Source organism: Lobosporangium transversale, assembly GCF_002105155.1.
Source record: "Lobosporangium transversale strain NRRL 3116 chromosome Unknown BCR41scaffold_19, whole genome shotgun sequence".
In the NCBI taxonomy this organism is placed as follows: domain Eukaryota; kingdom Fungi; phylum Mortierellomycota; class Mortierellomycetes; order Mortierellales; family Mortierellaceae; genus Lobosporangium; species Lobosporangium transversale.
Genome location: NW_019028997.1, coordinates 151,120 through 174,519, shown reverse-complemented (window position 1 = coordinate 174,519; position 23,400 = coordinate 151,120). Strand labels below are relative to the sequence as shown.

General features: G+C 41.4%; 8 protein-coding genes across 8 annotated transcripts; 5 read left to right on the top strand and 3 right to left on the bottom strand.

Moving 5' to 3' along the window:
- Nucleotides 1–1,234: 1,234 nt before the first annotated feature.
- Nucleotides 1,235–1,834, top strand: BCR41DRAFT_63256 (hypothetical protein; the record flags this gene model as incomplete). The annotated part of the gene is made up of 1 exon (XM_022030953.1): nucleotides 1,235–1,834. One exon carries the CDS (start codon nucleotides 1,238–1,240, stop codon nucleotides 1,784–1,786), a length of 549 nt encoding a protein of 182 aa, XP_021881199.1. The 3' UTR covers nucleotides 1,787–1,834.
- Nucleotides 1,835–2,150: 316 nt separating this feature from the next.
- On the bottom strand, nucleotides 2,151–3,982 carry BCR41DRAFT_353763 (WD40-repeat-containing domain protein). The gene is made up of 5 exons (XM_022024220.1): nucleotides 3,715–3,982; nucleotides 3,189–3,625; nucleotides 3,033–3,073; nucleotides 2,651–2,944; nucleotides 2,151–2,560 (listed from the first exon to the last, which is right to left on the bottom strand). Exons 1-5 carry the CDS (start codon nucleotides 3,791–3,793, stop codon nucleotides 2,287–2,289), a joined length of 1,125 nt encoding a protein of 374 aa, XP_021881198.1. The 5' UTR covers nucleotides 3,794–3,982; the 3' UTR covers nucleotides 2,151–2,286.
- Nucleotides 3,983–4,108: 126 nt separating this feature from the next.
- On the top strand, nucleotides 4,109–6,306 carry BCR41DRAFT_353761 (hypothetical protein). Its single transcript, XM_022024219.1, has 4 exons — nucleotides 4,109–4,233; nucleotides 4,316–5,825; nucleotides 5,961–6,043; nucleotides 6,192–6,306. Exons 1-2 carry the CDS (start codon nucleotides 4,128–4,130, stop codon nucleotides 5,806–5,808), a joined length of 1,599 nt encoding a protein of 532 aa, XP_021881197.1. The 5' UTR covers nucleotides 4,109–4,127; the 3' UTR covers nucleotides 5,809–5,825; nucleotides 5,961–6,043; nucleotides 6,192–6,306.
- BCR41DRAFT_353759 (hypothetical protein) lies at nucleotides 5,546–7,318 on the top strand. Its single transcript, XM_022024218.1, has 5 exons — nucleotides 5,546–5,825; nucleotides 5,961–6,043; nucleotides 6,192–6,319; nucleotides 6,503–6,648; nucleotides 6,740–7,318. The coding sequence occupies exons 2-5, from the start codon at nucleotides 6,026–6,028 to the stop codon at nucleotides 7,171–7,173; spliced, it is 726 nt and encodes a 241-aa protein (XP_021881196.1). The 5' UTR covers nucleotides 5,546–5,825; nucleotides 5,961–6,025; the 3' UTR covers nucleotides 7,174–7,318.
- Nucleotides 7,319–7,652: 334 nt separating this feature from the next.
- On the bottom strand, nucleotides 7,653–8,120 carry BCR41DRAFT_287899 (hypothetical protein; the record flags this gene model as incomplete). Its single annotated transcript, XM_022020302.1, has 2 exons — nucleotides 7,653–7,822; nucleotides 7,964–8,120. Coding segments are annotated over 2 exons (327 nt in total), but the record flags the coding sequence as incomplete, so codon positions are not given.
- Nucleotides 8,121–15,760: 7,640 nt separating this feature from the next.
- BCR41DRAFT_386581 (hypothetical protein) lies at nucleotides 15,761–17,673 on the top strand. The gene is made up of 3 exons (XM_022027810.1): nucleotides 15,761–16,368; nucleotides 16,473–17,255; nucleotides 17,363–17,673. The coding sequence occupies exons 1-3, from the start codon at nucleotides 16,233–16,235 to the stop codon at nucleotides 17,581–17,583; spliced, it is 1,140 nt and encodes a 379-aa protein (XP_021881194.1). The 5' UTR covers nucleotides 15,761–16,232; the 3' UTR covers nucleotides 17,584–17,673.
- Nucleotides 17,674–17,729: 56 nt separating this feature from the next.
- On the bottom strand, nucleotides 17,730–19,358 carry BCR41DRAFT_353756 (hypothetical protein). Its single transcript, XM_022024217.1, has 6 exons — nucleotides 19,046–19,358; nucleotides 18,857–18,935; nucleotides 18,659–18,747; nucleotides 18,373–18,575; nucleotides 18,000–18,278; nucleotides 17,730–17,862 (listed from the first exon to the last, which is right to left on the bottom strand). The coding sequence occupies exons 1-6, from the start codon at nucleotides 19,241–19,243 to the stop codon at nucleotides 17,835–17,837; spliced, it is 876 nt and encodes a 291-aa protein (XP_021881193.1). The 5' UTR covers nucleotides 19,244–19,358; the 3' UTR covers nucleotides 17,730–17,834.
- Nucleotides 19,359–20,338: 980 nt separating this feature from the next.
- Nucleotides 20,339–22,645, top strand: BCR41DRAFT_386579 (cytochrome P450). The gene is made up of 8 exons (XM_022027809.1): nucleotides 20,339–20,867; nucleotides 20,976–21,103; nucleotides 21,198–21,530; nucleotides 21,626–21,796; nucleotides 21,932–21,942; nucleotides 22,031–22,096; nucleotides 22,189–22,360; nucleotides 22,456–22,645. Exons 1-8 carry the CDS (start codon nucleotides 20,358–20,360, stop codon nucleotides 22,637–22,639), a joined length of 1,575 nt encoding a protein of 524 aa, XP_021881192.1. The 5' UTR covers nucleotides 20,339–20,357; the 3' UTR covers nucleotides 22,640–22,645.
- Nucleotides 22,646–23,400: the final 755 nt, after the last annotated feature.

Sequence of the window (23,400 nt, the reverse complement as noted above, 5' to 3'; positions counted from 1 at the left end):
CTTAGTATCCTCTTAACAAAGTAGAAAAAAGGTAAAAGGACCCGAGGAACACTGACCTAACCTTGATTGCAGGGATATATACATTATTTATTCAGATGGTGATGGTACTCGCCATGCGTGAAAAGCATTGTATCCTAAAGTTTCATTGATGGACAACCATATTAGGACTCACTCGAAAATTACTGAAAGTAAAAAAAAGTGTCCTCTTTGAATATTTACATAAATCCAGGACTTCCACCTGAGCTCGTCGGGGCCATAAACAACCGACTAGGATGAAAGGCTGTTTTGAAGACGCGTTTTTCTATGTTTACAAGCGTTATAATGCTAGCCAATTGGCTCCAAAAGACTCTAATTGGCCAAATTTTAATTCTTACCATGTACTTTCAATTGACTGGCCAACATCTCGGTGCTCATTCTTCCATCAAATACCCAGATTTTGTTCTTGGATTCAATCTGCTGAATCAGTTCGAGTTCGGAGCTCCGCCATAGGCTAGCATATCGCTATCAGCCCGAGATAACGTCATCACCTGACCGAACAGAATACGGAAGCCAAGCTGGTCCTAACGTTGATAAAATGGTGCTACCGGATCCTGAGATTGTCATCAATGCCCTGCTTCTCCTCGAGCTGCCCTCCGAATCTTCCTGAAGTGTTCTTTTTCAGCCGCTTACCCTCCATCAACGTATAGAACAAGGTTGAGCCTAGCTTTAAGGTTCAGCAGGTACTGTTTGAGGATCATATATGCTTGATCTAGTGGGTTGTTGGAGCAGGCATTCTTGAAAGCAGAAAAAACGAGAGACATCAATTCTTCCTATTCGGCTAGCTATGGCTGTCGTTATCGTCGCCGGGTCGAGTCCTGAAGAGTCACGGATAAAAAGGAATCACGCTTTCAGACCCACTGTCGTCGAAGAATGCAGAAGAAAAGTGGAGAAGACAAGAGAATCTTTTTATGCACGATGACATCAATATCCCTGAAATAATTTCAATTGGTTGTTGCCCAGTTTGCTGTCATCCAAAAGAGGTCTAAACCCTGTTAAATAGTGCCTGAACTAGACAACTAAACCACTTTCTTGGTTCTTCTCTGTTTTTACTAGCTTCTTTAGTCATTGCCATTGCCATTGCCATTGCCAGATCTATTTTTTTTTAATTTTTTTTATTATTATATTATATTATATTATATTTTATTTTATTTTATTTTATTTTATTTTATTTTATTTTATTTTATTTTATTTTTTTGCAATGTTTCCAAGAATGAGTACTAATGACCGCACACTGTTTAAAACAATTTGTGCTGACTTTGAAGACATTCATCCAAGTGATCTACATGGCATTTCAAGACTTTTGGGTGCACAGTACTTATGCGAATCTAACGGCCCACACCGTCAGCAATATGTCAAAGGCATCGTCTGGGGTGCTAGTCTTCGTCTATTCGTTTCACTTCATGTCCAACTCACCGAATCCATCCTGACCCTCACTGGTACACGGAGACCGATCCATGTCCATTTTCTCTATCTCGCTGCATCTCCACAGACGTACATCACTGACGATGCATTAAGGACCATGGGTATTGAAGACATGGTTGTAGTAGGTGTGAATCATGGACAATCAAGCACAGGTTCTCTGCGATTGCCTCTCAAGATTAATGGATATCCTCTTCTTGTTGCACGATCTCCCTCTGATGCTCATTTTTCCCATCTCAATATCCTCGGTCAGGACTTCGTCCAGGTCACAGGGGCTGACGTTTTTTTCGGTGGTGACATTCCCCGATTCGAAATATCCTTCTTCTAAATTCCCTTAATTACTTTTGGCATTGCGTTCATCTTCCTCCTATAATTTTACAAAAGAGAGAGTAAAAAAAAAGGTTCAAGTATAAAAAACCTTGTCACAAGTCCTGAATTCATCATTATGATCTGGCTAGTACCTGCAGTTGAAACCGTAGGTCCCAATAACCGTTGATTTCTTTATCACTCTTTTTCATCGCTGCTTGTGATACTGTCCATTTATGGACAACACGCATTCACTCTTGGACGATTGACTACAACGGTGTCTCGCAGTTTAAAAGTAAAAAGAGGTCGTGGAGTTGCAACCATGAATCATAAACGATTCACAAAAATGAATTTTGTTGCAGATACACAAAACAATGACTGATACCTTTTTGTTCATATCTTCAGTTTATTGTGTTCCCATACTCTCCATATGATAAAACAAAAAAACGCGAACCACAGGGAACTACAATAAGCTGAATCTCACCGTACTACGTATCCTGCCTGGACATTTTACTGAACATTTTAGATACGCAGATTGCTGAGGATATTGGCGATATTGCTGGTATTCCAGATGATCAGCTTGCCATCGACACCTGAGGTCGTGTACTGCTCCAGGTTTTCGCGACTTCCAGCATAAAACCGAATAGAGTTGATGGTGTTTTGATGATGACTGTGGATCTCAGTGTCGCTTGAGGTGGTCGATTGAGCTCGGCTGTCCATGCGACGGAACGTGTCTCTGGCCGTGAAACCTACATCTGCCTTCTTGACTGCAGAATCCAACGAGACCGAGAAAGCCCTTTTAATAAGGAACAAAGATACATTTAGCTATATGATAAAGTATGGAATACACAACCATTATATCAAGCTGTACAAAAAAAACACATACCACTGCTGACCCTTGTTCTCAAACAAATGAGGAGCGCAATCGTGTCCTGCAGCAACAATCTGGTTTTCGTTCAACCAAAGAACGGACACATATGGCAGATAAGGGGCGCGGATAGTTTGCACAGAACCAGTAGCAGGGCTAACCACCGTGATACTCGAGTCATGGCCGGTGAATGCGAGGGAATCACCACTGGGTGAGAAGGCTACACCGTGGATCCAACCTCCCGTACCACTTGAAAATTCCCCACAGACAGTATTGAATGGAAGCTTCTCACCCCATGGTGAAGGAGCAGGCCTAAATAATGCAATGTAATAAGAGTGAGTAGATTGATAGTTGATCAACAACGCAATATGACTGGGGAGCATTTGAAAATTGAACATACTTTTTATCAACACCTTTGATGAAAGCAGAGAAAACTCGAGCCTAAAAATAAAGATAGAGCAGTTGTTGTGATCAGTTCCATTCTTGGACTAGACTAGATTTGATTTCTTTCTCGTTCTTCGCTTATAATAGCTAACTATATACATTAGATTTTTACCTTCATGTCAGCACACCCAGCAGCGAGAAGCACATTGTTCGGGTGCCAATCCAGGCTAAGAACTGTGCTACGAATTGGCTTCTTAATGTGCTTGCCAACCCACCAATCATTGTCTTCCTCAAAGTAACAGACACTGATGCAGCGCGAGCCCGAGGCAACTGCAAACTTGTCCTCTTCAGGCGACCAACGAGTAAAAGTTGCAGCGCGATTGATGCGTAAAAGTACTAAAGTGGGTTTCCACTGTTGCGAAGCCTGGTCGAGGGTCCAGACATAGGCATTTCTGTCTTGGGAGCAGGTAACAATTCTGTTAGACTTTGGCGCCCAGTCAACTGACGTTACGGGTTTGTCGTGCTCCTCCAAGGTCCAGGCAAGAGTCCAGCCGGAACCAGACTTGCGGAAAATACTGACCACATTGGTGTTGAAACTTACAGCGAGCTCTATAGCAGAAAAAAAATAAAATCAAATTAAAAAGATTGAGAATGGTTGCCAATTTTTTTAAAAAAGGATGACTAAAAGCTATAGTTACCAGTGCGATCATGATTAAAAGCATGGCAAGAGATGGGGCCGAGATTGAATTCAATGATGACAGGTTGGTCGGTTGACATTTTATGCGTTTCTATATTTCCACTTCAAGGGAAAGGTCCAAGATGCGCGAGATGTGTAGCGAGATAAGGAGAGGCTGCGGGGAGCGATATGGTAAGATAGACGTCGGACGCTAGCAGTCGACGACGCACAGGGCAAGAAGAAAAGGTGAAGAATAAAGAATGATGACAACAAATGGGAATAAGAGAATTTGAAGACGTGTCGCCTTCATCTTTTTACCAAGACCATAAATCATATGATCCATATCACTTCCGCACGTGAGGATGGTTAAGACTTCAAAAAAAAAACAGCCTTCTTTTTCTTTTACCTCTTTCTCTCTCTCCTTTGCACGTTGACATGGATGCTGTTGTTGATTATCATCGCCGACGTATTAAGGCGTTACTACGCACAACACAAGTTCCAAATACGGATGCGGGATCACACGTCGATCATGTAGTGGCAGGCAAGTCCAACATAGCAATGGAACAACTATCATTTTTTAAAAAAAAAAAGCTGGCATTGTCTCACGTTTCTGCACCGTGTAGCTATCAGGACATTCCGAATCCCAGAGCTATGTCGATTAATCCTCGAATGTACTCCGAAGAGATATTGGACAATACTTTGTTTGGTCTCCAAGGATTTTTTGCAAGGAGTTCAACCTCTCATCTGGAAAGCACTTTCCTGCAACAAACGCACAGATGTCGAAAAGATTCACCTTCACGTCTACAAATATGCTGAACTAGTGAAAGTACTCGATCTTTCTGACCTACGGCAACCCGAGCTATCGATGATGCTTCAACCGTTCCTTGAAGTGGCTGTATACCGAGTGTTAGGGATCGTATCATTAAAGTTACATGATACAGAGTTGACCACACCACAGCTTGTGCATATTCTAGTATATCTCCCCAGTTTGCGCACGATTGACATCACTGCTTGTCTATTGGACCAACACCCCTTGAATATTCTTTCAAGAAACATACATCTCGAATCCATTGCTTTCACTCACGACATTATGCAACCTCATGGCAAAGAACTTGAAGCAGACATCTTTCAGACTTGGAAGAATCTTAGGCACTTAAGCATCAAGGGATCTGCCTCAAACGAGACAATGACATCTAATATCTTTTTTCAAGAAAGACTCCATACAGCTAGCCTACATCTAATATCCCTTAAACTTGCTGAAATGAATGGCTGGACGCATTCAATGCTTGCCAGAGTTCTTCAAAATGGCCAAATGCTGACGAGGCTATGTCTAGCAGAATGCGACGTTCAAGGCGGTAGTTTGGTGAGCTTGTCCTCCCACCTTGGGGCTCTACAGACATTAGAGATAAAGAATTGCCCACGGATCTATTCGGCCCACTGCACTTCACTCTTAAAAGCATGCCCTCGTATCCGACATGTTGACTTTTCAATGCAGTCACTTGGTTCCGATATATTTTATCACCTCGCACGTAATGCCCCTGCATTGACATCGCTAATCTTGCGAGGATGCGCGTTCAAGGCTGTAGATCTGAAGCAGGTTATGGATCATTGTGCTCACCTCCAACGGTTGGTCATAGAAGTCTTGCCAGGAGTAGGATTGTTAGGTGATTTATTTGGGGGCCAGTCATGGGGTTGCTTAGACATCCAAGAGATTTTTATCTCAAGTGTAAGATGGCCACCCTTTAGTTTCACAGCTGAACATTCTAAAGCTGTGGCTTTGATGAATATGTGGACCATGATCTCAAAGCTACGACATCTGCGTATTTTAAGTCTGACCGATATAGGTGGCGAACCGCGCTTTTCCATGAACGACGGTCTGTCTCAGTTGGCAAAGCTGGAAAAGTTGGCGCTGACAGACATCGGACCGTGGAAATATACTGACGTCCTCTTGATTGCCGAGGCGTTCCCTTGGCTAGAAGAGTTCAGGTACTCGGCTAGAGATATGAGCACTGATCTCTGGGCATGGTTCAAACGCAACCGTCCTGATGTGAAATTGATTGGGGACCCGCTTCCAAAGCGATGCAGACTGGAAACACCCGTAAACCATCACCATTAGCAATTGATGATGTACTTGTGAGTAAATCCATGAGATTTTATTTTAAGACATGCGTATGAATGTGTCATGCACGCTTTTTTGTCAAAAAGGGATATAAACCTCGAATTCTTCCCCCTCTCTCCACACATTTCCTCAATCGTCAACTACCACAGCATTCCCACACTTAAATTTCCCTGCACCTTACACACTCTCATAGTCATTTGACCTGTCCAACAACATGGAACATCATACTTCTGTAAGTATCTTTTTGTTTATTGCAGCTGCATATTGTTGCTAATAGCAATTATGATTATATTCCCACGCTTTTGCAATTTTACTTTCATCAAAATAACTATCATATTTTTTTTCTGGTAATCTTCCTGACGCTACCCCATTCGATCCAGGAATCCAAAGAATCCCAGGGTCAGGTAAGCGCTGGCACTGCTATCCTCTCATCCAGCGCAAAGCTCCTCCAGAGCTTCAACCCGCTCGGTGGTATCTGTGAATCTCTTTGCGGACTGCATTTGTTTCCGTAAGTTGTGATAAATAACCACGATTTAAGCACCAATATACCTTTTTCTTATTTTTTCTTTTGTATTTGATTGAAATGTTTCTTACATATCTGTCTTTTTTCTTTTCCTCTCCTTCGCTTGATACACGATACGTTTTACCGACTTTTTATGCTTATCACATTTGGCTGTTTTGCCTCGGATAGAAACGACCCTAAGCGTCAATACATCGCATATCACTATTGCCATATGATCGACGAAGATCGTCGGCAGTGCTTGATTTATGATAGTGATTCCGAAACTGCAAAGTTAGTGGGTGTCGAGTATGTCATTTCAGAAAAATTATTCAAGAGTAAGTAAAGCATGCATGCTTCCTGAGCACCTCCATTTTTAATCCAAAGACTTAGCAAAGTTTTGTAATTTTATTCGCTTTTGGAAATTAGCCCTCGATGAGAATGAGAAGAAATTCTGGCACTCGCACAAATTTGAGGTCGAGAGTGGTATGCTCGTTGTGAACGCCAAGGGCATGGTGCCAGCGGTAGTGGCCAAGACGGCCGAGATGCCTGTGATGCAGGGTTTGGTCAATACCTACGGTAAAGCCATTCAGACATGGCCTGTTGATGACAATGGTGAATGCTCCTGTCGAGTCCCTACTGGCCCTCCTCAGATCCTGGCATCATTTACTTCGGATGACCAAATCAGGCAGGATATCCTTGATAAGCGTGACAAAGAACTAGGCATCTCGACCACAGAAAAGCGCAAAGAACGCGAGGGCAAGATCCAGGGAAATCCCGTCGTAGAAGGTGCTGATCAATGGACCAAGGGTAAAGCCTGGCAGATCTACGATGAGGGGGCTCACGGTTCTGTGAGGGTGTAAGGCGCAGATGGAAGTAGAAAGTGTTTCTCTCTCACCATAAACACGACTAAGCTAAGCAACTAGCTGCTTGGAAAATAACCTTAGTCTACAGTCTTTTGCTAGTATAACTTAGTGCACAATCTGAATAAAGAAAACATCTCTTACACAACAACATGGGTTTATTGGTATTTATTCATGCAACACAAGCGCTACTCCATATATTCTATAGGAGAATATGGTATAGAGTGGGTATTAACTGCGCTAAAAGACGTCATCATCGGTATGGTGCTTACAGATAGTTGGCCATAATCTTGTCCAGAAATCGAATGATGAAGTGACTGTTGATGATGAAAAGCTTGGACCTGTTCTTGCTGAGCTTGAGCTTGAGCTTGAGCTTGAGCTTGGGCACGAACGTGCGCTTGAGCTTGGGCTTGGATCTGTGCAGCATGCGCCAAAAATGCGCTTGATGCTGTTAAACCAGGCCCTTTCCCGTTCTCATAGCGTGATCGACGACGAATGACATTGCGCTTCAAAGATATGGGTCGGTGGACATGATGGAGTTTATAGTATAGACCACACGCATTGCAAAGGATTTCGCCCGCGTCATCCTTGCGCCAGAGTGGTGTCAATGTCGTTTTGCAGTTGGTACATATCGGCTGAATACCTGCAGCTGAAGTTGAAGATTCGTGTTGTGTTGAGTCCATAGATCCCTGGCCGTCTGTAGCTGTCGTTGCATGGTGTCCAGGATGCTGACTGGGTACCACTGGCTGGTGATCAGGGCCGCCTGCAGTCCCGAGTCCGTTCAATGTACCTTTGATACCTCCACTGAGTCCTGGTTGCGTCTGTTGAAGATGCTTGGGTCGATGGATGGCATGCAATTTATGGTATAGCCCACATGCATTACAGAGCGGCTCGTTGTCAGCAGATCTACGCCAAAGTGGTGTTACAGTCACTCCGCAGTTCTGGCAACGAACACCCATACCAGCAGCAGCGCGGATAGTTGACTTTGAGGGTTTACGGGGCTTGGCTACCTTAGTCGCCACAAGGAGTGTACCTACTTGTGGTAGAGATTGAGCTTGATGCTGAGACGCTGAATGCGATCCATCTGCTGACGCTATCGGAGACAGCTGTTTGTCACTACCCAAACGCTGAACTGGAGAAGATGGGCCTTCGGACATGGTTGATGTGGCTGGTGAGCGCGCAGACTTTACTGCCGGGCGGCTTAGAAATGCCAGTTCACCCATGGGTGATGTTGGAGTTAATGGTGATAAAGGTCTTGTTTGAAGCTGAGGCTGCAATGGGCGTATCGTCGATGGAGATTGAGCCACGGGGGAGGAAGGCTGTTCATGCCTTGGACCGAAAGAAGAGGGTGTAGAGGAAGGTGTTTCTGGAGGGGAGATCAGGCCTTCTTGCAGTTGTGTCACACTTTTAGGCTTGAGTGGCGATTGCGTACAGATCGGGCGTAAAGGCTGTTGGAGAAAGCCCGGCCGAAGTTGCTGAATCGATTGTGGTTGCTGTTGCTGCTGCTGCTGCTGTTGTACCCGTTGCTGATACAATGTTGCATTGGGAAGGACGATAGTCTGAATCGAGCTCGGATGACCGGTCAGCGCTTGTGTGGCAGCCGTCAGGTAGGAAGTAGGGCTTGAGGGCCATGCAGAGAAGATATTGGAGTCTTGTTCAATCTGGTAATCTTGAAGAGGCGTAATCTCAAACGGATTGCTGTTGAAAGAGGCACGCACACCATTAGCATTCATGTGGATAGAGTCACCCATAGAGATAGGCAACCAACCGTTATTAGATTGGAGAGTATTAATGTTGGTGACAGCGTTCTTGTTGTCCGGCAGCAAAGACGCGTTCATGGGCATAGTATTACATGAGGGTACAGAAATAGGTGAGTCCAGCGACATTGGCGTAGGTGTTGTAATGGGTGAAGACGAAAAGGGTGAAAAAACAGAAAGTGGAGTGTTTAGTGATGCCGAAAACCCCGTAGAGGTAGCAGGTATGGATAGAAGAAACTCCTGTGGTGAAGTGGTAAACAAGGAGTATGGAGCCATGGTTGCTACGGGAGCGGTAGTAGCACCCGAAGCCGAAGAAGTTATACCATAGTCGTCAGGCGTGAAGGGCAGCTCCAGAACACTGGAAGTCATAGTATCCACGGCGTAGTTGATCATGGAGCGGAGTGGCAAAAGTGACAGTTTGAAAGAGTGCGTCTATGTCTGTGACTGTGTCTTTGCGCCGTGGGAGGATTAGGTGTGAGAAGTGTGGTCGTAGAGATGAAAGATATAACTGCGTGGAGAAAAAAGTCGAAGGAGAGAGGGAAAAGCAGGAACAAGAAGGAGACAAAGATGTTAGGGATGGGAAGGAAGAAAAGGAGGAGAGAGGAGAAGGGAAATGGAACAAATGGGATGGAAGTGTGGGAGAGAAGGAAGAGTAAGTGTGGAGATTATATTAAAGAGAAAAAATAAAAAATAAAAAGTTTGGGGGAAAGCGAGGTCTTCACAATCATTATATTTATACGGTAATTACCAGGGACAGTTGAGTAAAATGTATTAAATATGAATGTGTATAAAATTGAACATACATTGTATATTATATAAATATTTATATACATTTTGTTGCTTGCATTGCATCGCAAGGATAGATTTATATAGCAGGGATTTGCATGGGAAACAGCTGCTCACTTTCTCTCTCGGCCCATGAATGGCACCACGGGGGCACAATGCTCTTCCCTCCCTTTGCCTCTGTCTCCGCCCAATCCTCTAGGTCATTCCAAAGGTTAATGAACCTGTCTAACTTAACGATGCTTGCTATTATTTGTTTAATGTTGTTTTATGCTGTTGTTTTGGACCCTTATTTATGAGTATGTCAATAACAAATAATAGTATTTACAGACATTAAATGTATAATTAAGTGCTCTATTGATTGCATGAATGAAAAAGAACGAACGAAAAAGTATCAAAAACAGGATAAAAGGGTTGAGTAATGAACATTCGAAATTCTTGTAACATTTATATATATACCTCCTTAGAATCGTGCTTCTGGACAGTCAGTTAAGCCAAAAACGGATGCATAGAATGCAATGCAAGGTAGGGGTCAGCTTTGCCTTCAGAAGTCGAACCAAGTCTCAAGGTTAAGTCGTTTTTTAAAAAAAAAAAATTCATTTTGTGTTTGTTCCTTCTTTCTTTCTTTTCTTTTCTTGTGTGCATTTTTTACGCCTGTTTCTTTGTCAACAGGTTTTGAATGTTTGTTATTTTGTTTGTTTGTTTGTTTGTTTGTTCGTTTGTTTGTGCCACGCTTCTCAAAACAACCACTTAAGTAACCTTATTATGCCCTGTTTATTGAACATGTGCTGATTGAATTACTTTTACAATACTGATCGAGATAACAAAGTCAATCCATCTTTTGCCTTGTCTGACGAGTAATGAGAATGCAGTATTATTATTTAATGACAATTTGCAATATCACTTATTTTTTATCCTTCATACAAATAAAGGGGTCTAGATACTTACTTTTATTCTTACGCGCCATTGGTACTCCGTATCAGCATGACCATGGAGCGTGGAGAAGCTCATTCCATCATTCCATAGATGTGTACATGAATGAATGTATGATGGAAAAACAAGCTGGCTCCAAACAACTATTTTTTTTTTCATTTTTTGGTACCAGTCACTGTAACACTGCCAATCCTGGAGGCTTTTGACTCTTTCGCCCTTGTTTATACAAAATAGCTTGAGAGGCATGTGTATATGGCTAGAAAATATGTCCAACGTTACAATGAGTAAACCTACTATATATTAAACTATATATTAAAAGACTACTCAGTAGGTACCATCGCCACTACAAATAAAGTAAATTGTGCAGCGTCGAATTACTCAAGACGAATGACAGATATGAATAAATGGACCTTGAAGAGGGACTCCTTGAAGTTTGCCAAAAAAAGAAGTAAAAAAAGGCAGGCGAAGCGCCAGTAGTCGTACCTACATAAGCTATGTTGCACTGAAAGGAAGCCTTGTCAATTTGTAATAAAGGACAATCGCCATCAGTACGGGTCTGTGGACCTATATCAGATCTGCATAGATATCGTATCGGAAGTTTAAATGTCGAAAGTGTATATATCAACTAATAATAGGAAGACATGGAATAAAGACGACTTGATTCCGGACAAAAGACGTTGGAAATCTAGAAATCTGTTCCCATCCATCGTTGACATATTATTAATGTGCTAGGGCTAAGGCCGATTCATTCGAATGAAAAAAAAAAAAAAAAAAAAAAAAAAAAAAAAAAAAACGCACGTACACGATCATTTTTAGGTAGGTCTCTGCAACGCTCTTACTTCTCCATTGATGAATCATAGTTTTTATGTCGGAAGCGAGCACTCCTTTTGCCAACCCTAAGGAGGCGGACTAAAGTTTCCATTTTGATTCAGAGTGTGTCTGCCAAAAATATACAATACTCTCTAATATAAGTCCAACTGAGATGTATATGTATAAAGGCGCGTGCATAGTGTGTGACTGATAAATCTTAATAAAGGCATAGTCCGTGGAGGCGTTACACGAGGGTTTTCTTATCTGTAGCCAATAAGAATCTTCGATCACATAAATCATTCACCATCCCAAATTGGTAGAACAAAAGAAATGGCTAGAAGAGAGATATTCGATATGCACATCAAATGATGATAATATCAAGAAGACAGAGAAAAAAAGGCTAGTTGTTGCTGAAGAACCAATCTGAGAGCAAGGATTTCTTTTTTTTTTTTTTTTTTTTTTTTTTTTTTTTTTTTTTTCAAAAAAAAAAGTTCCTCATTTCCATAAATCATGTATAAATGTTCTAATTATTTTATAAATAAAATAAAATAAAATAAAATAAAATAAAATAAAATAAAATAAAATAAAATAAAATAAAATAAAATAAAATAAAATAAAATAAAATAAAATAAAATAAAATAAAATAAAATAAAATAAAATAAAATAAAATAAAAAACAAAAAAACGGTTATTTCGTAATTTATTTTGTAATTTGTGGGGCGGAGATTGGTATCTATGGATTCCTGCGTCATTCTATGGAGAAGTTTTTTTTTTTTCCTTTTCTTTTCGAGGAACAATGCACGATAAATGAAGCAGGAAATTGTATTGTGAGCCATAATACCCTTTGTTGAAAAGAGCGCGAGATAACGAAGCCCTTGCATATTTTGAATCCCTTCCTCATATTCTGTGCCTTTGAAGTTTTTATTTGTTTTGGTGTACACCAGTAATGAAGATGTCTGGCATGTACTCGAAAATAAGAAATTCGTTGTTTGATATAAGCTTTAAGTTTGCCAAGGTGCTGCCGGTGAGCTGCCAGCCCCTTGCATTTTGATAATCTTCTTCTGCTCTCGCTGCAGCAAAAAAAAAAAAAAAAAAAAAAAAAAAATAACTGTAATGGTTATTTTGTTTGATTTAAAAAGAATAGATTGGTTTGGAAATCTCACGCGCGTTTCTTTGCGTTACTATTAGCACATCGCCTTGTAAAGCTTCGGTAATTCCGAGCTACTTCTCACTAATAATAATAGCAAAAGATTAGCTATAAGTCTAATACATATTGGCTTATGAACCACACTCAAATATACTCTTCAATGCAATATTCGATCAAAATATCATGAAGTCTTAAGCTTGATTCTAATGCACGAATGGAAAGAGCTTGACATCTCCAAAAACTGGGATTCTGACTCCACAAAACTACAAAGCCCATGACTCAGGGGTGAATACTTGTTCTGGACACAGGAAGGAAGGCTACAGTTAGGTCTGGCCTCGCCTTAACTCGCTTCATCAAGCGCGTTTCGGCAGAAGTGGAAGGAATCAATACGAATCAATACGATTTTTTTTTTCTTTTTTTCGTCTCAAAACAAAGTTTTGGTAAACCACCGATGCCCAGACATGTCCTTTAGGTCGCGGTGAAAAACATGGCTTGCTTCTCCGGCCTTTCAAGCTAAACCCCGCTTCACTTCAGGCTGAATCATGCATTCTTTTTTCCTTCTCGAAGCTAGGCTAGTTTTCATTCGCTCATTTGTGCAAGGAAAGCGCGCTTTCTTTTTAGCCCTTTATGCAGCTCATAACTCAGATATATCTACATGGTTTTTGTTGTTACAAGTCCGCATTAATTAAGGCTTCCTCCCTGTAAATCAACTTGTCAACGAAGTATTCGTAATGATTAATTAAAATGTATAGATATATGACCTATTTAACCACTCATTGACAAATAATGAGTACGTGAACACTATTAGGTGGCATTGCAGTTTTGTTTTTGTTTGTGAGTCATTCAATAGTGAATATTACTCAGTAGGTACGGTATAGATTAATATATGATATTCTCATTTCCTAAGGATTATGAAGTGGGCTCAGGCTCAGGCTTAATCATACCCCTTGCATGGTCCCTGAAAGAATGATTTGTTGGCCACGTTACCATCCTGTTGCCCATTGTTTATTTTTCTAGAGTTTAGGGATATATATAATCCTACATGGTTCAGTTTCAAGGATGTAGACTTGGGAATATGGCAGCAATAACTTTATAAATAATAACTTATTCTCTCATTAGTCTGGCTTGATTCATCGGAATTTTTTGTCTAATCAGCCAACCTTCAAGCCCGATGAAATTAGCATATATGTTGACACCCTTTCGCGCTTAAGCGTCTACACTCAGCGATGTCTAATGTAATGCTGTCGTATAAAGCGACACAAAGGCTTCTCTACTTCTTGTAGGAAAAAAGGGAATTGCGCCCTAGAAAATAACATTGAGCAAAGGCTCATTTGTTTGACATTGTTGGATTTGAAGAGCACTTGTTGTGCCAACCTCTATATCTCTAAATTGTGTTTCTCTCATTTCCCTGTCGAAAAAATTAATAACAATAGACAAACCAAACGTGGAGCCTGACCGTAAACAGGAGGAGCAGACAATCAAAGCAAACCCGTATCAATGCTATCGAAACCAGGAGCACCCCAGATTTTGGCTTTCGAAATGAATTGGTAACTTTACATGCACGCCATATAAATGTTAATCAACATGATTGCAGTGAGCATCTTTTTGATGCAAGGGTCATGAGTGATCAGCTCATAAATTAATCTGTGTTCATGTAGCATGTCCATGTGCTTTGTAGCCTTTCCTTGCATACCAGTATCTTTTTTGTGAATGAATAACTGCATATACATGCATAATAACCGTGTGTATGTGATGATGTTCGAATGTAACAACTAAGGTTCCTGGTTTCCATCTTCAAGAGATTAAGCGCCTCAATATGTTTCACGCAATTTTAATAGATGAATATTGATTAGTCTCGTCTTCAAATACTGTTTAGAATAAGTCTAGTTTATTACTTCATGTGGTAGTTGTCCAAGGAGCTTTGTAGATGTTTTAATGTTCAAATATATACGTTCCTGGCTTTCATTTTTCGAGATATGAAGCGCCTCATGTTTATGGCGCAATACTGCGCAGGCTAGTTGTTTACTTACGCTTTTAATAGATAAGCCTTGGTTACTCTCCTCTTTGATGACTACATCAGAGAATCTATACGCCTCACACGAGAGTAATCTTACAGCTCGAGACAGCTCAAGAGAACTACTGCCTTTGACAGAAAGTCCAGAATAACAATTGACGAGTCATAAATGAGACTCTCAGGTAATTAGGTATATATTAGAGCTCACAAAGAAAAGCGTGAGGGCAATGGGGTCACGTTGTCCATGCACACAGGGTCATACAAACTGGCAAAATCAACGAGATGACTGGAGCGAGGAAATTAAAAGTTCTATTCGTTTTGTTAATATGTCTTTGTCCTTGACTTTAAAAATTGGGAACTACACATTTTAATTCCGCTCAAAATCCATTATGTACATGTACATGTATAAATGTACAGAGCTTTTTTATGTATTGATATTAATTATCTTCAATATTATCTAAACGTACATGTAGTTTACTTTAAAACAAAACTTTGAGCCACAGTCAAGGAACCATGTAGACATATTCCTCATCACTCATCATTCAGCCGAAAACTAAACCTACGGAAACGGAGGCAAGCCTGGAGCCTGTGTACAGCAAGAGCCCTTTGTCACACTTGCCCCACGGACTCTGTTTTTATTTTTTGTTCAGTTCAAGTGTATAGACTAATATATAAATATATATATATATATGTATACACATGATGATATATATATATATCGTTGTTGAGGATATACATGCATGTCGTTTCGCCGTCGCGCCTCGAAAATCGAAGAAACCAGTAAAGCCTTTTTTCTTCTCTCGAAACTTTTCCCAGGATGCAAATTCTCAGGAGTTCAATCTGCATTACGCAATTTCGTCACGTCTTTATTGGCTGTCCAAATCTTCCCCACAATTTAAAGTCAGTTTTAGTAAATGAGCGTTCTGCATATCCTGTCAGAACTTTGTCCATTAATCCATTAATAGCGGCATTTCATTAATTAAGTCGCTTATTTTAAAAACAAGTCAACAGCTTGTATGGAACAACAGCTGTACCAGTATCCAAGCTGTTGACCTGTTTTTAAAATAAGAAATTCAATATGAAATGCTGCTAGTAGCGGACAAAGTATATGTTGTATAAATACACTCCACTCTCATTGGAAGCACGCACCAAACTAGACCTGCCTCTACTTGCTGTTTACTGTGTCTAAAAGAATGGAGCTCTCCTCTTTTTCAGTAACGAGTCCAGTTAGCCAATGTTTGCATACTGAATATGCAGAGAAAACAAGCATTGGCCCCACCATGATCCTTACAAACTCTTTGGCGTTGCGCTGATCAGAATTAAAAAATATTTCTCACAATACCATCGCACTTGGGTGTGGAAATAAATTCATTGCAGACAACATTCTCTACTGCTCCTGGCAGGTGCTATTTGACCTCTTGTCTAGCAGAAAGAGGAGGGAATGTCAATCTTCGATCGTGGGAAGTATCTTCAAAATGTCCAAAGACAACGGTTCACTCTCTCTAATGATTAACAGACTTGTGAAAAAATGAGAGCCATGTAGCAAACAGAAGCACTGCCCCGCCCCCCTTACTTCTCCTCATTGCATCCTTCTACATTTCCATCATCAGATCGTCATGTCAGATCAGTCAAACATAAAGGACACTCATTGCAAGAAGAAAGACGAGAACGTCTTTAAGCATGCATGGTACCACGTCGAGGAAGCTCTGCATCTCCGTTCACATCCTCCTGCGGAAGATATCCCACCTCCAGGTGCGTTTTTTATTCTTTTTTTTACATATTACTAGTTAGTGGTGTTTTACCATGATTGATGCTTCATTCTTTTCACACCATAATATATCCATTATGTTGGCTAGTTCCACCAAAAGATGAGAAGTGGCTCGTCATAACTATCGACAAGTCCGTTCCACAAGGCCAGGAGCCCGACCGCAGCTTCTGGGACAAACTTTTCCGGAAACAGCAAAATTCTCAACAAGCCCTGGAAGAAGAGGAGGCAGTATCTATCAGTATACCTGCAGATGCTGCCCTACAACATTTGGGAGTTCAAAGCGATGACAAAGATCTTCAAGAAAAGAAAAACTACTTTGAACGGATGGCAGCCAAAGTTAAAGAGAAGTTTGATGAGGATGACGATAACTCGGACTCAGACTCGGATTCGGATTCGGACAAAGAGGATAAGGGGCGCCCAAAGACTGAGCAAGAAAAACAGGAGCTCAAGCAACGCAGGAAACTTGCACCCAAGGTCGATCCTAAGGAGATGAAGGAGGCTCATCGTGCTATCTATGGTCAGACAAGTGTAGATGAAAAAGCAGAGGAAGAGGCAGAGAAGAGGTTGTTTGGTTCTTGGTGGGGATGCCATCCTCGCCGGTCGTGGGCGGAGAGGAAGCTAGCCAAGCAACAGGAGGCAGAACGCGAGCAGCAACGTGTCCTTGCTGAACTTGCAGCCAAGAGAAAGGCAGAGCAGGATGCAGCGGATGCAGCAGCTAGAGCAGCAGAGGAAGCTGCCAGGGCATCTAGAAGGAGGTGGTGGCAGTTAAAAGCCCCTGAGACGGACGAGCAAAAAGCTCAGAAAGCAAAGGAAAAGGAACGGAAGGAGCGCAAGTCGACCACTCGTAAGCGTCAGGCCATTGCAGCCGCTGGTAAGTGATATTTGGCGGGCTAATTGGTATTAAAATTGGCGTTGTCTTACAACAACAAGCATTGACATTCTTGTCACTCTTCAATACTATGTATCGAACCTATCCAGCTGCGTATGAGGCTATGAAGGAGTATCAAGAGCGCCAGGCAAAGGAGGGCAAGGAAGTGTCCCATGGAGAAATGAAAGCCATTCTTGCAGGCATGGCTATGGCCGAGTGCGTCAAGCTTTTCGAATCACGCCATGATGATGACGATGATGATGATGATAAGGACGATATGGTTGCTGATGCAGGCTCGAAAGTCCTGAAGCTCTTTGAGCTCATGAACTAATGCCCTATATCACGTTAAAAAGTCAGAACACATTTATAAAAAAAAATCTCCCCTTTTATCATGAGCCAGAGCCTGTTATAAATATTGGAGTTAAAAGCAAATAGAACAGAATATTGGATGCAAGAGGGAACGTAATCAATTGAATATGAGGTTTATTTGAATCCGTAAGATGTAACAAGGACCTATTCCTCGGCGAGAGAGAAAAACTCCAGTATCCCCTCATCATATACATATGGTCATGAAAACACTACTTATCCCCGAGGTACACGTTTGCCAGTCCTGTGTGTTTTTTTTTTTTTTTTTTTTTTTTTTTGAACAAGAAACAGAAAAAACTTGTGTGAATGAGAAATAACAGGTAATGTGATCAATGCATTGTTAAAGTGACTGAGTTTACACAGCCAAGGCAGGATCCTTACCGCTTGCCTGCAGCTCCACCATACGACATTCGCTCTATTTCGCCCATAAACTCGGGACTCTGGAAGCCGTGCTGATCTCCCATTTCATAATCCATCATTGCTGTACTAGCCCCAGCTAGCTTACGGTGCTTTCCAGACCCTGATGGTGCATTTTCGTTTTTGATTCTTTCTAGCTCTTTCTCAAACGCTTCTCTGGCTTGTTTCTCTCGCTCATAATTCTGCTGGACTTGGGTCATCTTCGCACTTAATGCCTTTAATAGAGCTTCGGACGTTTTTGTCCTGTTCCATGAAAGTAAATGAAATTGATACTCATCAGTACTTCAGATCTAAACTATGAAACAGGATAACATAATCTCTGCTTTGAGAGCCATACCAATCTTCCAGCACTTTGAGCATAACCTGGGCTTGACCAGGACGCAAATCCCTGCCCATAGCAGAGTGAACCTCAACCAGCTTCAGTTTCTGGTCTAGATTGGCATTAATCACATTCTGATAAATTGCATCCATGATCAAGTCTTCTAACTGGCGGACGTTGTCAATCTCGAGGTACTCCAAGAGATCCTTGTATGGAATAGCCTACACGTATGAAGGCAATTAAGATGAATGAATAAATTCTCGCCATATATCAGTCTCTCAAAGGCATATGTTGTAGTGCATACTCTCGTTCGTTCGGACAATGTAACGATTGATAGCTGTTGTAACTTTGTCCTTTGGGTATCGGAGATCTCTGGCAAGCTATCCTTATTCTCTAATATATGGGTATTAAGTTATGGCAAATACATCCATATATTAGTCAGGTGGATACCAACTTGATTCCTAAGGGTTCGAAAAGCGCAGTCCTGCAAGTAAACCCTTACGCTGATAGTCCTGAAAGGTCCCGAACGAGAAAATCTCAAGTAATCTGTAGTAGCGGGAATGTTCTGGATTCGCTTTTAGCTAGACATCAAAGTCAATAGTCAAAAGATGAGTCGCTGTCTTTTCAGATGCGCCAAGCATACTAGCAAGTTGCGCTGCATGCAAACAAAATTCAGTGTCCATAATCATACATCTACCACGTTTGGCATATCAAGAAGCTCGCCAAAGACCATCACACCTGGCGCAGCCAACGCGTCTTTAATAAGTTGGACACAGCCTACGCCCTTGGCAGACTTTGAAAGAGCTAAATAGGGCTCCAGTCGCTGCCCAAAGAGAGACTTGAATGACTCTCCAGAGGCAGGAGTTTCTGTTGTCGTTGAGGTTGCCATAGTTTGGAAGTGTACAAGTCGTAAAATATGTGAGCGATGCTTTCAATGAGCTAATGGGCTAATGAGCTAGATCTCCCCTATAGTAGTGATTATCTCTTCGTGAGTGGGGGGGGGGGGGGGGAGGGTTTTCCGCTTCCTTGGTTTGTCTTTAATGCACGTTTGGTTTGCAATGTTGGCGCTGCTTGCGTGTTGGATGTGAGGAAATATGGAGGGGGGATGAACAATGAATGAACGCGTTTCATTTGCATGTTTCGGTGACTGCCTAAATAATTTACGGGGTAGCCCACTTTTTTAAAAATTAAAGTTTAAAATAGCAGGTTTCACTTCAGTCCTGGCTTAATACAAAGTTTACATGATCGTTCTTCGGCTCAATTCTTTGTCTTTCGAGCAGACACAACATATTTATGAAGGGGAATCCCAGAACTTTGGAGACGATGGTACGTGCCTGCCACATGACATTCGATGGAGAAATACATTATTTGTCCGGCCCACAATGGCCTTGCATCTAGTTAGTGATCCGGTTGCAAATGTGGATGCAATATCTTTAAACTTTGGTATACAAGCCTTTCACCACTGCACTGACTTGACGATGCTCCACTGCAGCCCTTGTCTTCTTTTTTACACTTTGTCTCCATCTGCTTGGCCGGCGCTATGGGCGTATTAAATTTGACGGTGTCTTGAATAGACAAACCTCTCCATGAAGCGCCTCGCCTCCATAAAAAACGTTCCTGGGCTCCTTGATTTCTTAAAGATAGTCGTTATGCTGCCAAGTTTATTGGCTCCCATACTTTTCCTTGGATTTGTAACAATAATAAGCTTTTGCATGTCCATGCATTGCATAAAATACTCCTTTTGTTCCACAACGAATGACGAACACTATGAATCCGAGCCGAAACTATTGTGATCGTAACAAGAGAATTTGCTCTTTAATCTCCTTTTGATCAGTAATATCAATAAACCCAGTGAAAACAAAACATCAAAACGATCGACGCCCGCTCAAGCGCCTGTGCTTCCCACATGAGAGGACAAGAAAAAAAAATATAAAAAGACTTTGGTTACATTGACTATTCCCTATCATCCCTCTTACCTTTCTATTAATTGAGTTCTCTACACCATGGACAACGTCGTTAAGAACATATTGCGAACATCAGAAGCATCACCTACACTCAAAACCGTTCTGAGGTCTTTGTCACGACGGAATATGTCTCGCTTGCTTGGTGTTTACATCCTTTGGGTCATCTTCAAATACAGAAGCACCGCTATTGGTACGAGGCCCCGCTATGACCTAAAAGGTCCTAGGGGATGGCCGCTGGTTGGAAATATGTTTCTTATGCTTTCTATTCCTCGAAACCAAATATCGCAAAAGAACGAGCAACTGCATGCCAAGTATGGAACAACCTGGGCCTACACCGTCCCCAAGCTAGGACGTATTATTCAGTTCTCTGATCCTGATGTACTGGAACATGTCCTCAAAACCAACTTTTGGGCGTATGAGAAAGGGCCGCTGGTCCAAGAGACATTAAGCGACCTTCTGGGGACAGGCATCTTTGGTGTTGATGGCGAACACTGGAGATGGCAGCGCAAGATGGCAAGCCATATCTTCAATGTAAAGGCCTTTCGAACGGTAAATACAATTAGCTCACATCCCCTTTATATTTGGTTCCTGACATTGCCCATCTATTTCAGCTATTGAGCTCTCAGCACTCTCAACTTTGGAAAATGTCATTCATAGTACACAAGCAGCGTATTTGTAAAAGAAGCCAATATTGCCATTGAGTACTTGGACAAGATTGCGGATGAGGGACGGACTGTCGACATGCACAACCTTTTCCATCTCTTCACCTTGGATTCATTTGGGGAGTGAGTTGCTCTATAAAAGACTACAGCGCCTTCATATTTGCAATAGATGGGTGTTGAATATTGAAAATAACTCTTGATATCATCATCTTTTTAGGATATCATTCAGCCAAACGTTTGGTTGCCTGAACAGGCCCGAACAAGAAGTAGAATTCGCTTCAGCGTTTGATCGCCTAAATACAGTTGTTTTCAACAGGCTGTTCGAAGGTGCTTGGGAGCTCCATGAGTGGGCTACAGGGCTGAATAAACAAGTCGCCAGAGACAAGAAGATTGTGAACGATTTTGCTATGAACATCATCAACCACCGTCGCAAGAATGGTTATAACAAGCCGGACAAAGACCTATTACAGTTATTCATGGACATGGATACTGAGGATGGCAAACCACTATCGGATGAAATGCTCTGTTGCTTGGTCCTTAATTTCATCATGTGAGTTCGTGATGTCCATTTGGATAATTGAACAAACATGAACATATTTGTCTATTTCTTTTATGTATTAACACTTGCTTCTCTGCTTTCGCCAGCGCTGGACGGGACACAACAGCGCAAGCACTCTCATGGATGTTCTATCTTCTTCATCGATCAAATACTGATCCAACAATCCTCTCGAAATTGGTCAAGGAAGTTGACGACAAACTTTCCGGTGGCATACCTACATATGAGGCTTACAAAACGATGAGATACTCTGAAGCATGGTAAGCCCTTTTTTAATTTATACATGTACTTAAAAAAATGTCATCGATTGGATGCAGAGCACAGCGCGACCTTTTTCTTTTATGCATCCTTAAGCTAATGGTTTCAATGGACTGTTTATCTCTATCTTTTCATAGCTTATACGAAGGTAAGCGGATTATCTTTATTATTATTATTGTTTAAGTAAGAAAATTAGTCAGATAAAACTAATTCTGTATGTCTAAACGGATTCATAGCTCTGCGTCTCTATCCAAGCGTACCAAGGAACATTAAAGTTGCCGTGCAGGATGATGTTTGGCCAGGTAAGAGAGGCTTTACATGTTCGTCTAAAATTCATCTTTGTCATCAAGATTGTTTATATTTTATTTATCTAATTAATTTGTCTGTGAGGTAGATGGTACCAAAGTATATAAAGGCGAGTTTGTGTGTTGGTCATCGTGGGCCATGGGCCGATCGACCGCTAGTTGGGGCCATGATGCAAGAGAATATAACCCAGAACGTTGGTTGACTGGAGAGAAACCATCGCCAACAAAATTCCCCAGCTTTCATGCAGGACCTCGCACATGGTAAAAAAGATTGATTTTGCCATAATTCTATGGGTTTCGCAGCATTGATCTATTAATCTTAATATCATCAATTCGGTGTTGATTGTGCTAAATAGCCTTGGACAGCAGTTCGCGACCCTAGAAGCCGTAACCATTATGTCGATGCTCTTCCAAAGATTTAATTTTGAGTTGGTAGACCCCATCACCGAGCCAGAATACGTACCCGGTTTGACATTAGCTATGGCGAAAGGTCTGCCTATGCGCGTTAAACGCCGTGCGGATACAGCTTTTGCCCTTTGAGAAGAGTTTAATATAGAGATATATATCTTTTAGCGAAATTAGCGTACATTAACAATGATTGTTCAATGTCTAGTTGCAATCTTGGAATAAAAAGGATTACGCGTTGATAATGATGTATGCTCCATGCGATCAGATTGACTTGATAAGGAAAGGAATGAACGTACAAGGGTACAGGTGCTGTGTTCTTATGACTAACAGAATGGCCGGAGGACTGTTCTCACAGAATGCCAGTAGAGCACATCCGATCTACATACCATCGGACCTGCTATACATCCAATGCCTATTAAAAGTTAATGTTTAATGTATGCAACGTTGTTGATAGGCTTTGAACTTTGTTTTGTTCAATTCATCCAGTTGCTGTTTTGAGCTCTCATCTTTTCATGGAATTCATGCAATTTAATTCAGCCAATGATGAATTGATTCTCATCCATCATTCTCAACATCTTTTGTTCAACAGGACAACTACAGTACTACGTGTATTTTCTTTTTCGATCGGCCTGTTTACGCTTCAACAGTCTGGGCTAGCGCAGTGCGCAGACATGGCTTTTTTTTTCCCTTTCAACGAAGAAGTACGTCCTAATGTTACTTATTTGTTATTTTACAAGAAAAAAGAAAAAATCCTGAAAATAGTCAAATAGTCTATTAATGCTCATTATTCTATGGTCTTCACGTTATTAATATTTGCAACGGAATTAAAGTTCGATCGAGTATGGTGAAAATGTACATCTGAGTAGTAAAACATGTTAATGAAAATGTAAGGT

Excerpts from the sequence above, each read along its gene's own strand:
- BCR41DRAFT_353763 (XM_022024220.1), bottom strand. The coding sequence starts at position 3,793 with ATGTCAACCGACCAACCTGTCATCATTGAATTCAATCTCGGCCCCATC. Across the intron at positions 3,626-3,714 it reads TTTTAATCATGATCGCACTG|AGCTCGCTGTAAGTTTCAAC; the intron begins GTAACTATAGCT and ends TTTCTGCTATAG. Across the intron at positions 3,074-3,188 it reads CTGGGTGTGCTGACATGAAG|GCTCGAGTTTTCTCTGCTTT; the intron begins GTAAAAATCTAA and ends CTTTATTTTTAG.
- BCR41DRAFT_353761 (XM_022024219.1), top strand. The coding sequence starts at position 4,128 with ATGGATGCTGTTGTTGATTATCATCGCCGACGTATTAAGGCGTTACTA. Across the intron at positions 4,234-4,315 it reads CGTCGATCATGTAGTGGCAG|CTATCAGGACATTCCGAATC; the intron begins GCAAGTCCAACA and ends TGCACCGTGTAG.
- BCR41DRAFT_353759 (XM_022024218.1), top strand. Across the intron at positions 6,320-6,502 it reads TGCGGACTGCATTTGTTTCC|AAACGACCCTAAGCGTCAAT; the intron begins GTAAGTTGTGAT and ends TGCCTCGGATAG. Across the intron at positions 6,649-6,739 it reads TTCAGAAAAATTATTCAAGA|CCCTCGATGAGAATGAGAAG; the intron begins GTAAGTAAAGCA and ends TTTGGAAATTAG.
- BCR41DRAFT_386581 (XM_022027810.1), top strand. The coding sequence starts at position 16,233 with ATGTCAGATCAGTCAAACATAAAGGACACTCATTGCAAGAAGAAAGAC. Across the intron at positions 16,369-16,472 it reads GGAAGATATCCCACCTCCAG|TTCCACCAAAAGATGAGAAG; the intron begins GTGCGTTTTTTA and ends TATGTTGGCTAG. Across the intron at positions 17,256-17,362 it reads TCAGGCCATTGCAGCCGCTG|CTGCGTATGAGGCTATGAAG; the intron begins GTAAGTGATATT and ends GAACCTATCCAG.
- BCR41DRAFT_353756 (XM_022024217.1), bottom strand. The coding sequence starts at position 19,243 with ATGGCAACCTCAACGACAACAGAAACTCCTGCCTCTGGAGAGTCATTC. Across the intron at positions 18,936-19,045 it reads ATATGCCAAACGTGGTAGAT|CTAAAAGCGAATCCAGAACA; the intron begins GTATGATTATGG and ends TTTGATGTCTAG. Across the intron at positions 18,748-18,856 it reads GACCTTTCAGGACTATCAGC|AGAATAAGGATAGCTTGCCA; the intron begins GTAAGGGTTTAC and ends CCCATATATTAG.
- BCR41DRAFT_386579 (XM_022027809.1), top strand. The coding sequence starts at position 20,358 with ATGGACAACGTCGTTAAGAACATATTGCGAACATCAGAAGCATCACCT. Across the intron at positions 21,104-21,197 it reads ACCTTGGATTCATTTGGGGA|GATATCATTCAGCCAAACGT; the intron begins GTGAGTTGCTCT and ends TCATCTTTTTAG. Across the intron at positions 21,531-21,625 it reads TTGGTCCTTAATTTCATCAT|CGCTGGACGGGACACAACAG; the intron begins GTGAGTTCGTGA and ends TGCTTTCGCCAG.